The 10,422-nt window shown below is 46.0% G+C and overlaps 5 protein-coding genes across 5 annotated transcripts; 2 read left to right on the top strand and 3 right to left on the bottom strand.

The window, feature by feature from the left end:
- Nucleotides 1-209: 209 nt before the first annotated feature.
- On the bottom strand, nucleotides 210-403 carry POX_g08763 (uncharacterized protein; the record flags this gene model as incomplete). The annotated part of the gene is made up of 2 exons (XM_050117531.1): nucleotides 210-292; nucleotides 361-403. The coding sequence occupies 2 exons, from the start codon at nucleotides 401-403 to the stop codon at nucleotides 210-212; spliced, it is 126 nt and encodes a 41-aa protein (XP_049965675.1).
- A 427-nt stretch (nucleotides 404-830) lies between these two features.
- Nucleotides 831-1,382, bottom strand: POX_g08762 (uncharacterized protein; the record flags this gene model as incomplete). The annotated part of the gene is made up of 2 exons (XM_050117530.1): nucleotides 831-1,031; nucleotides 1,152-1,382. 2 exons carry the CDS (start codon nucleotides 1,380-1,382, stop codon nucleotides 831-833), a joined length of 432 nt encoding a protein of 143 aa, XP_049965674.1.
- Nucleotides 1,383-1,952: 570 nt separating this feature from the next.
- Nucleotides 1,953-2,962, top strand: POX_g08761 (uncharacterized protein; the record flags this gene model as incomplete). The annotated part of the gene is made up of 3 exons (XM_050117529.1): nucleotides 1,953-2,048; nucleotides 2,139-2,685; nucleotides 2,748-2,962. 3 exons carry the CDS (start codon nucleotides 1,953-1,955, stop codon nucleotides 2,960-2,962), a joined length of 858 nt encoding a protein of 285 aa, XP_049965673.1.
- A 2,116-nt stretch (nucleotides 2,963-5,078) lies between these two features.
- Nucleotides 5,079-5,216, bottom strand: POX_g08760 (uncharacterized protein; the record flags this gene model as incomplete). Its single annotated transcript, XM_050117528.1, has 1 exon — nucleotides 5,079-5,216. One exon carries the CDS (start codon nucleotides 5,214-5,216, stop codon nucleotides 5,079-5,081), a length of 138 nt encoding a protein of 45 aa, XP_049965672.1.
- A 509-nt stretch (nucleotides 5,217-5,725) lies between these two features.
- Nucleotides 5,726-6,786, top strand: POX_g08759 (Efflux pump himE; the record flags this gene model as incomplete). The annotated part of the gene is made up of 3 exons (XM_050117527.1): nucleotides 5,726-6,000; nucleotides 6,078-6,466; nucleotides 6,533-6,786. 3 exons carry the CDS (start codon nucleotides 5,726-5,728, stop codon nucleotides 6,784-6,786), a joined length of 918 nt encoding a protein of 305 aa, XP_049965671.1.
- Between the last annotated feature and the right edge of the window lie 3,636 nt (nucleotides 6,787-10,422).

Genomic DNA, 10,422 nt, shown 5'->3' with positions numbered 1-10,422 from the left:
GGCGAGCGACGATTTCGGCTGGACCCTGCAGCCACGAAGAAACCCATCTTCTTGGGAGTTCCTATGCATCTTATTTACTCTCGGCTCTGGCTGGTGAAACCTTTCACTCAAAATGGACTTGAGGTGTCTCAGAATCACTATGGACGTCATCATCCTCGTCCACTGCTGCTCTCTGCATGGCCATGATTCGCGACAGATGCCACCGAAGCTCAAGCAGTTCGAAATACGGTAGGGGCATCGCCTTTGGGATCCACCGCGCTCAGTTCGGGTATAAACCCGGAACGGATGTTTTCTTCACTTCCATAGTGGAAGAGTCCCATCTCCTTGATCCCCTCGCCCTCCTTTGGGTTATACACTCACCCCTGCCGCTGTTCGGGATAGGGATGGGATTGCAGAGAGACATAATCTGTCTGGCGAGCCCCGACCATGGGCAACGGCAACGTGAAAGGAAATTTCATGTTGGTCTTATCTTCATCGACAGATATGGGGCGAAAAGCACAGAGACCGGCGTTCCAACAGCCTTGGGCCTGAAGACTCAGCGTCATCAGGTTGGCGACAAACTCGGTAATCAGAGGGTCTTCCTCACTCCGAAGAAGCTCTTGCTTTCATAAACAGTTTTTCTCTTCACCCCAAAACGCTCGAAGCCAGAGCCAAATCGGGTCGTTCCGGCCTGTCACCCATTCAGTTTGAAGAGGATGATGTGCGACACATGAAGCGTGGGTTGAACCAGCTTTGTGAGGACACATTGCTCCCCATCACGAATCAATGCCTAGAGTGAGTTGAGAAAGTCAGCAATGGAACGTTGAATGAGACTCTCCACATAGATGAGGTCAATTTGAAAGTTCGAGCTTCTTGACATCGCCACCACGTCTTGGGCTTTGCGTACGAGCAGAAAAGTTTGACGAAACTGATAACCGGGATAGGACTACCACAGAGCTTCGATATATCTCGGCTTCAGGCGTCTTTGGCTCCTCGATCGCCTCGATCCGACCGGCGGCATCTTCTGGGTTAATACGCCGGAGCTTAGCGTTCTCTGAACGAATGTTGTCTCTTGGCTCGTTATTTGGAACGACATTGTTGCCAGCCCCTAGTATAACAGGACCATGATGAGCTCGGACAAACCACAAAAAGCCTCAAGCCAATTAACTCACAAATCCTAGCATGATCACTTGCCCGGGGCTGCAAGAGGCATTTAAGGTCCATGTGAAATCTTTCTCCTCGGGCTTGACTGCCCTTCGAAAGATGTCAATATCGCAAAACCTCAACGCAAACAGACTGGCTCGAGCAACAGAGGATAGGGCGTCATCAAGTTCTATCAGGCGGTCAATAAGGGCTTGTCGTTCTAGGTCCTCGAACTCCCAAAAGATGTCGAAGGAGTCCATTTTAAACAACCAAAAAAGGTTTAGAAGTTTGACGGGAGAGCTTTGTCTGATGAGCTTTTGCTATGTGAACCGGATGAGAAAGGGTTGTTGTAGGAGAAGGATTCTCACGCGGAAAGGAAGGATTAGTGTAGACACCAGACGTTGTCCAAAGGGCAGAAATCGTGACCCGATGAAGAACCCAGACGTCGGCGCCAGAAACGGGAGACACTACAAGTCTGTTGACGGTATCCGACGACAGAACTTCCGAAGTGAGATACCTAGCGCTTTGCTGGAGTAGCCCATTGGACCAGGCCCATACTCGAGAGTAGTGCTGTCCATCTCTGGTGTCCACTGGGTGCGGCCAAGAACCCCATGAGCAGCAGCGGTTCGCACAAAGGAGTCAACTGTTACCTTCCTCGCCTTCCGAGTTCAGTCCAACCCTCCTTCCCAAAAGGATGTAGCAACAACAGTAGTATGACCGAGCTTCATGATTGTAACATGAACTCCTGTAAACTCTTCATTGTGGCGAGAATTGATCATCTTTCGTACTTGAAAACTTCATCAAACAGTGCGAACAATCTACAGATCATCATGATGAAACGTTCTATGCACTTTGAGTCCCCAGAGCGTCCAGCTAAGCGGCCATCGCTCGAAACATGGTCGGTGCCCGCTCGGATGGCACAGAGCGTGAGTCACCACAAGTTAAAGACCTTGACGCTTCCTTGCCTGTATCTGTTACACCTGAATCACTAACTAAACAACGTATCCATCGCAAAGGCTCCTACTTCGCCAACTCCGAAGTTGATCCTGCTCGCCGGTGAAACCGAGCCCGCGAGCGATCGAGACCCGGTCCGTGCAGCCAAAAAGACGATCATCATCCAAGCAGCTTCCATGAAGTTGCACGCCGAAGAAGATGTCGTTGCCAACCAGCGCGGCATTGACTTCTTCCGGAAGTTGCAAGAGACGAGGGAAGCCCTGGAGAAGGCCCTCAAACGCCTGGATGAGGCCACCATGCGCATGGATGCGAACACCACACGTCTCCAGAGACGCTCCCTCCAAGAAAGACGAAGGATAATTTCAACCTTCGTCCGGGACTCCAAGCTCCCGCGGAATCCGGCTGCAAGGAGAATGTTCCTCAACGTCCCCGAGAACGAGGAGATGAAGGCCACCATGGAAATGATCAGAGACTTGAATCAAAAAACTCATGGAGGCGACATACATGAGGATGCCAAAATGGCTCTCGCGTTTTTCGAGCCGAGCCATGAGGTGTACAAGGCTATCGAAACACTGTACCAGATGAAACCACAGGAGATCGTGCGTCTTGGTAAGCATGAATATCCTTTTAAGGGCTTATGCCGAGACCCTCAGCTAACTCGGAATGAATAGACGAAATCCGCATGGATCACGCGACGGAGCTTCTCAATGCGATCGCATGGAAAAAGCTCTCCAACACTGGCAACGACCTCCCCCCGACTTTGATCGAGATACGTGCGCACGTGGTGGAACTTCTGGGAAGGGAGGAGTATGAACAGGCCGAAAAGTATGCAAAAGAGCAACTCTGCTCAAAATTTCCGACGTGGATACCAGAAGGAAATGTGTAGCTTTGGGTGATGCCCATGGAGGATTAGCTATTGTTAACAAAACACTTGGGTGGTACGAACTGGCTTAGTCTTGGCTAGCACATGGAGGATTAGCTATTGTTAATAAAACACTTGAATGGTGCGAACTGGCTTGGTCTTAGCTACAACTATATTGTAAGATCCTTTCACAGGGAAGAACCATTGAGTTAGGCAAGGTCGGCTACATGATTAAAATGTTTGCTCAAGTACGCTTGTTGATAGTGTCGCATGTTAGGTTTCAAAGCTATGGACCACTTTGTGAGGCAGAACCAAAATTCCATTCTACTGTCTCGAGAGAGGTGTTGGCTTCCTTTTTGACGACCATGGAACACAGAAGTCTTGACACTGGTCGTGTCTTCGTTGTACAAGAGATACATTGGCTCAAGGACCGAGGAGTTTTCCGATGACAGGTAAGAATTTTGGACAACGCCGAGTAACGACCTGAATCTATCCCATCACAAAGGCATCTAAATTAAATTACAAAAGCGAGGAGAGGACATGATGAAGGGAAATCCAACCATATCGGAAAAGCATGGATTATCGGATCAAGTTCTGTCGGAATGGAACGACCGAATATTTACCATTAAGCACGCACAATCGTTGCAATGGCCTACAACATCTCCGAGAAGGAAACGTAACCGACGATTGACAGCTACATCAACGGCTCTTCATCCAGGATCAACGAACGATTCTGTGTTTCGGGACTGTGCAAGTTCTGACCAGTCTATTGGGATACTTCTGAATGAAACCACTACCGTCGCAGATTTTCCAAGGAGTGGGCCTTTGTCTTTACCAGTACGTCTACATTCATCGTATTGGCCAGAAGATCGAGTCTTTTTCTCCTTCTATGGGCTTGTTACATCCGATAGATACTTATATTTGATCTCGAAATAAAAAAAAAACATGGAGCGGCAGCCTCGCTATTCACGGCTTCATCAAGACATGGATCAAAGGTCGCGCAGACGGCGACTTCGTCATGCACCTCGAGAACGGCACGCTCATCGACCTGAACCCGTCAGCCTTGAGTATAATTAATGGAAGAGCTAGCACAAGTAAGAAAGGCTCTACATCATCAAGAAATAGTACTTAGTAAAGTAGTTTCTTCCTTTGCTAGCCTTCTTGGGGGGAGGCGGGGGGGGGGATATACTTCGCCCCCCTTGGAAATGGCTACGAAGCGAAGCGAGTGACACAAAACTTGAATCAAGATTGAATTCTTCACAAAGTCTGTATTCTAAGAAATGAAGTATTTGACCAACTAGCGGAGACTAAAATATCAAACATCGAGGATTCTTTACGGATTCGTCATTGAAATTGGAAATTGGCATTGAATGTGGAATCAAATCCAGCATTTTGAGTGTAGCAAATTTGATGACAGTGTCTATATTGTGCGCAAGTTAAGTAATCTTGTAATAAATCGTCAAATTTCGACCTTGGGGAAACAGGTCAGCCAAGTATTGAAGACCTCTTCGGCTTCCTCCCAAGCGATGTTGTCGGGACGCATCTGAATCTGGATGGGAGTGATGTTGTGAGGCGGTCATTATTTGGCAGTGCCAATCTTCAAGGGAAACGATATCTGCCCGTGACTTATTTTATTTTTATTGTTGTGCAACATTAGGAGTAAGATGAGATAGACGCAAAAGTGACTACGGTCCCCAAAGTTCATTGTGATGCACGATACACCTCATCACACGGCACTGACCTGCTGGGTCAAGAGTATAAATGGGCCTGGGGCATCTGGCGGGTATTGCTCTCCGGGTGTGGTCCCCCAGTCAATTCACGCTACAAAAATCAAGAACAGATTCACAGTAGGCAGCTTAGTTCTCATGCGAAAGTCTAATGGATGAGGCTTAGATGTCCGAGAAGGGTTAGATCATGCCGTGTTCGCCTAGAACCCAGAACACAGTATCTCGCTAGGCTTGAAGGACGTGGCGCAAGCGTGGAGTAAGCGAGGAAGGTATCTCGCAGCCTGTGTGAGAAAGCCGAGGAGTTATGGGCTGAGAACGGGTAAGCACTAAACACTAAGCACTAGGTATGATGAAACTTGGAAGCCTACGCCACAGACTGGGATTTGATAGATTTTGAACTTCTACCTCTATACTTAGGTGAACAATAGCTCGGCTGAATGCTCATCTTGCGCTGTTGTATCTCGCTCTGGCTTGATTGATGGCTCCTCATTCCCGTCGACTTGTTGCAGCCGTCGCTGGTGGGTGTTGGACGTCTTACTCCCACCGTCCATCTTGCAAAGAATGGACACAATGTAGGAAAACTCCCAACTCTGCTGAAAATAATTTGAATATATAACATAGACACGTAGCCCTTCTACGATCTTTAAAGCTCGGTAATGATCATTTTCATCAATTACTCTCCATTGTGTGAGGTGCTTCAGGGTAGATGACTTGAGTCCGATCATGACCCGAGGCTGCAGGGCCCACCTGCCATTGCAACTTACCCCCGCTTGGTGGAGATCGCGCCATGCCGAATTTGGAAGCAATCAAGCGTCGCAATATCTATTTGTGGTATCAGATCTATAGAGACCTTCTCAATCAAATTCAGCCAAAGTGGTTGCCTGGCAGAACCAATGCGCGCAATAGCATAGCTCATGTTTCTCTCGGTCGGACCAAGAGATTTCATATGGCCTATAAAAGACTGTCTGGCTCCGGCAGTCTGTCGCTTGCCAAGGACACAATATCATCATCTGGCAAGGCATTACGGAGCGTGTTGGTCGAAGAATAGTACTCAATCACCATGGCATCAAACAAGACCCAAGTGTACGTTCCCTGTACCCTTCAAACTTGCCCTTTATCAATGGCAGTCATTCCTTATCAGCCAAACGTGGCCGCCAATGTTGTCTTTTTGGTCATCTTTGCATTGGCGCTGGCGGCTCAAATATGGATGAGTACGAGATACCGAACATGGACCCATTTGGTCGGAATGGTAGGAGGTCTGGTTCTTGAGATAGTAGGCTATGTTGGTCGCATTCTGCTTCACTATGACCCATTCAACTTCAACAACTTTGTGATGTAAGTGGTCCAAACTGACTGCGTTGCAAATTCTCAATTTAATCAATGATTGTCTAACTCTTGGCTTGGGGGTCCAGATATCTCGTCTGCTTAACTGTGGCCCCTGCGTTCATCAGCGCTGTGATCTACATTTGCTTCTACCGCGTCACCATGATATACGGGCATTCTCTCTTCGGGCTCAAGCCCCGTATCCTTGCAATTATTTTCATCTGCTGCGATGTCATCTGCCTGATTTTGCAAGCTGCCGGAGGCGCCATCGCATCATTGTCAAATGGCACAAGCAAGGAGGCTCGAGCCCAAGGAGACATGGGCATCAATATCATGATTGCTGGTCTCGCGTTCCAAGTTGTCTCACTCTTGGTCTTTCTCAGCTGCGCAGCTTATTATCTCTGGGCTGTGCATCGCAAGAATCCTGGACTTGGGGCATCTACGGTCAATCGCGGACTTTGGCGTGCATTCCTAGCAAGTAAGTGTGGCTTCCAAACATATGCTTGAGTGTGCAGCGCTCATTTCTTTTTTTTTTCTTTGATAGGTCTCGCGGTTGCTGCAATCGCCATATTTGTTCGCTCAGTATATCGGGTTGCAGAGCTCCGAGAAGGGTTCCAGGGAAAATTGGCTGGTGATGAGGTGCTATTTATGATCCTTGAGGGTGCAATGATCGTAATCACGACTGCTGCTTTGACAGTCTTCCATCCGGGCTTTTGTCTTGGTGTTCCATGGAAATTGAAGGCTGTCGAGACATCGATTCCGCTAATGAGCCAGGAATCGAATAATCGATTCAAATGATTTCAAACCCACCGCAACTACATGTGCACGTGGTTCACATCCTGTAATCCGTGCCACGAGGTCATCATTTTTCCTTTCTGTCCTCAGGGCTCATGCATGATTTCGACCCAAGTTTCTGATCCTGGGTGGCTTTTTTTCAAGCTTATGTATGCAGTGTTTTCTTTACAAAAAAAACTATGAGAGAGTTTGCCCTCTCCAGATGTTTGCTAGGCCCAGCAGCGGTCATGTGTCTTGAGGGTTTTTCCCCCATCGTGGGTTTTCCCTCTCTCTCTCTTCTTCCTTCTCCCTAGACTTCCCAATCCCAGTTGTCTCGCCTCCAGATTGCTTCCTTGCCTTGTAGACCTGTAGGTCTATCAGGTTATGAGCCCGATCGCAATAGTGAGGCCTGAATTTGTGAAAACCACAAGTTCTCAAATTTTCAATCACTAAATCACCAAATTTTAATTACCAAATCCAATACAAATCAACAAATCCAACTAGGCTGTGGAGGCCAGAAACTTATCAAATATAACAAATTCAACCAGGCTATGGAAGCCAGAAACTCATCAAATACAACAAATTTAACTAGGCTATAGAAGCCAAATCCAATATTAACAAAAGAAAGACGCGTCTGTTAATATTTGTTAGGACCACCACAACATCAACATCTCTTACTTTAAACCCTACCACAACACACTAATAACAACACTATATATCCCCTACAAACCTCCCTCCTTACTAAATTCTATCCCTAAATCCTATCCAAATTACCCAAATTATTAAATTTACCCAAATCTCTATTATATCCCTGAATACTAACTATAGCTAAAGAAGACCTCGGCTAAGCGGCCGGTGTTAAAGAATTCCCTGTATCTCGTAAGGACTATAGCAAATTCTTTACCCTAAAATCCCGAGGCTAGCTAGTAAACTAACTTACTAGCGCCCCCAAAGAATTCACCCTTAACCTACTTAAATTGTTAGAAAGAATAGAAGACTTCGAGGACTAGTTCAGAGATATATACCAAATCCTTAAAAAGAAAGGACTCTATCGCCTCGTTAACCTAAAATATAACAGGCCTAAAGTGATATCTAACGAAGCAGAAACTTAGGTCGAACACTCCTATACTATACAGATATAGCTCCAACAATCTATCTCGAAGGACATCGATATAATAGTCAAAGCTATAAGATTCCGATGCGAATTCGCTAATAAATATATTATTAGCTTAAAAAAGGCCCTCTATACTACCGGCTTTATTCCTAGCAAAAAGAAGGTGACCAGGGTTCTACGAACCTACCGAACTAACTACCTATCGGCAATCGATTTTGCATAAATTTCGTAGTGCCTACACCAAAGCAACGGAAGAAGTCTAACTTACCCTAGGTATAATCGTTTCCCTACTTCTTAATAAATTGCAAGTAATATCCTAACCTTTGTGGCTGCTAGACTAGCAGACTATTTAAACAGATACGAAAATATCGCAAAGATTACCGCCCCAGACCTTTTCCGAACCTTCACTAAGGTAATTCATAAGCTTGAAATCACTAGTTACTAATTCTTAACCCTTATAGTTACTAAGCCCCTACGCTCCCTACCGATCTCACTATCATCCTCACTATTATCCTTATCCTTATCCTTATCCTTATCCTTATCAATCAAGCATAAATACTACTATTCAAACATATGCCCCCGAGAGGTAAATCGCCATAGGAATAGGCAAAAGAATAGATTAAGGGCCTAAATCAGATCGCTCCGAACGGCAACTATTTCTTTTGTGGAAGGAAGGGCTATACTACCAAGGAATGCGTATATTTAGTCATTAACTCACGAACCGCAAAGTAGAAATCTATTAAAGGTATTTAGGTGAATGCCCCGTGGAGGAACATAGATAATCTAAATAGAATAGCGCTAAATAGTTGGACTATAATATATAATAACAGGATCAAGAAAACCAGTAGCTAGGATCAAAATCAGCTAAAGCTAATTTCTGTTAGAAAGAATAATAGGAACAAGAATTCGATCACCTTAAAGGGATCCTAATCCTAATCTAAAAGGAACCTTGAAGAAGAAGACAATACGGGCGCAAATATAGTAATACAAATTGATAAAGAAGAAGATGAGTACTACGCCCTCGCTGTGATTCGAAGAGTAAAGAAAGGTCCATTTTTGGAGTATATCTATAGTATCTCTTAAATATCGGGTCTGTAAGGACAGTCACGGGGCTATACGGGGCCGAACGGGGGTACTCACGTGAGTCATGACTCACGTAACTACCCTTCCGGGATCTTATCCTCCCCTATTTAGACTGAACTCGCCCCGAGCTTTAGGGTAATATAGCCTAAGCTTACTGCTGCTCCGTTCGGTTATGTCTGTAGGTTCCCGCCTTAGTGCGTTTGTATATACACGGTAAAGTCAAAATAGCAGGGGTTTAACAAAGGAAAAGGTGCAATATCATTTTCGGCTACTCACAACTACCGTGTGCGGCTAATAGTCGCTAAAAGCTCCTATTAGGGTAGTCCGGGGGAACAAAGGATCCCCCGCTATAAGTATAGGTGAATCCCCTCGATCGCTTCTTCTTCTCTTTATCTTTCTTCCTTATCCCTTCTGACACTATCTAGGTTGTCCCGTATATTCTAAGACTTTTTCCTAGGCCGGGTAGCTCACTCCGAGTCCGAACTAGACCCTTAAGTAGCTAATAGGTCTTTAGTTCCTCCTTATCCTCTTTCTGAGCTAGTAGTTAATCCTCCTGCTAAGTTCGCTCCTGCCCCTTTATCTCCTCTCGTCCTTAAACTTCCTGTGCTAACGCTCTATCGAGCCCTCGGTAATCTAAGGACTAGCTTATAAGCGATCAGGAGTTTTCAGAGTCTCGTGCTCCTATTCCGTCGTCTTCTCCTGAGCCTTCCCTTAGTAGCTCTATTAAGCGTTAGGTCTAGACTGCTTAGTCGCGGATAGCTCCGGTAACAAGGAAGAGGGCTATCGCGGTAAAGTATACTCCGGCCTAGATTTTCGCGTATACGCGCAAGAAGGACTTCGATCCGAATACCGCGTAGACTAACGGGCTATAGACGGGCTTAGATACCTATAGTAATCCTCTAGGGAGTTAGTTTAAGACTAACTATACGAAGGACTTCTAGACGAATAGCTTACGAGTCCGAGACGTAGACTAGAGGAACGATAACCCGAAGGATTACGGTACCCTCACGAAGGTTCGGGTAGCCTTTACCTAATAGGTCGGTAAACAGGCTCCTAACGGTAAGGAATACTAGTTATATAGCAACCTAAATAGTCCGTTCGATTCCTATCGCGTTTTCGGGACTAAGCGAGAGGGTCCGTTAGGGGCCGGAGGCTATAGAAATTACTAATTTAATAGTAACGCGTCCTAGTACTCCTTGCGGAGGGATAAGCTCCTCGACCCTTAGGTATAGGAATATTATAACAAGATTATCCCTCCTACGTGCTAGTTAAGGATAAAAAGGTATATTCCCCTTCGTTTATTCCCGATCTCCTTAGCTAACCTTTAGTAGCGCGATCTAAAGGGCAAGAAGCGGGCCCGTATAAACGATAGCGGCGAGGGTAGCTCTAAAAAGAAGAAGGGCTAGGATAATAAGCCTAAGAAGGGGAAGGACAAGGGTAAGGGTAAGGCTAAGGATAATAGC

The sequence above is a fragment of the Penicillium oxalicum genome, chromosome VII (genome assembly GCF_001723175.1).
Source record: "Penicillium oxalicum strain HP7-1 chromosome VII, whole genome shotgun sequence".
Taxonomy (NCBI): Eukaryota; Fungi; Ascomycota; class Eurotiomycetes; order Eurotiales; family Aspergillaceae; genus Penicillium; species Penicillium oxalicum.
This window is presented reverse-complemented; position numbering and strand designations above follow the sequence as displayed.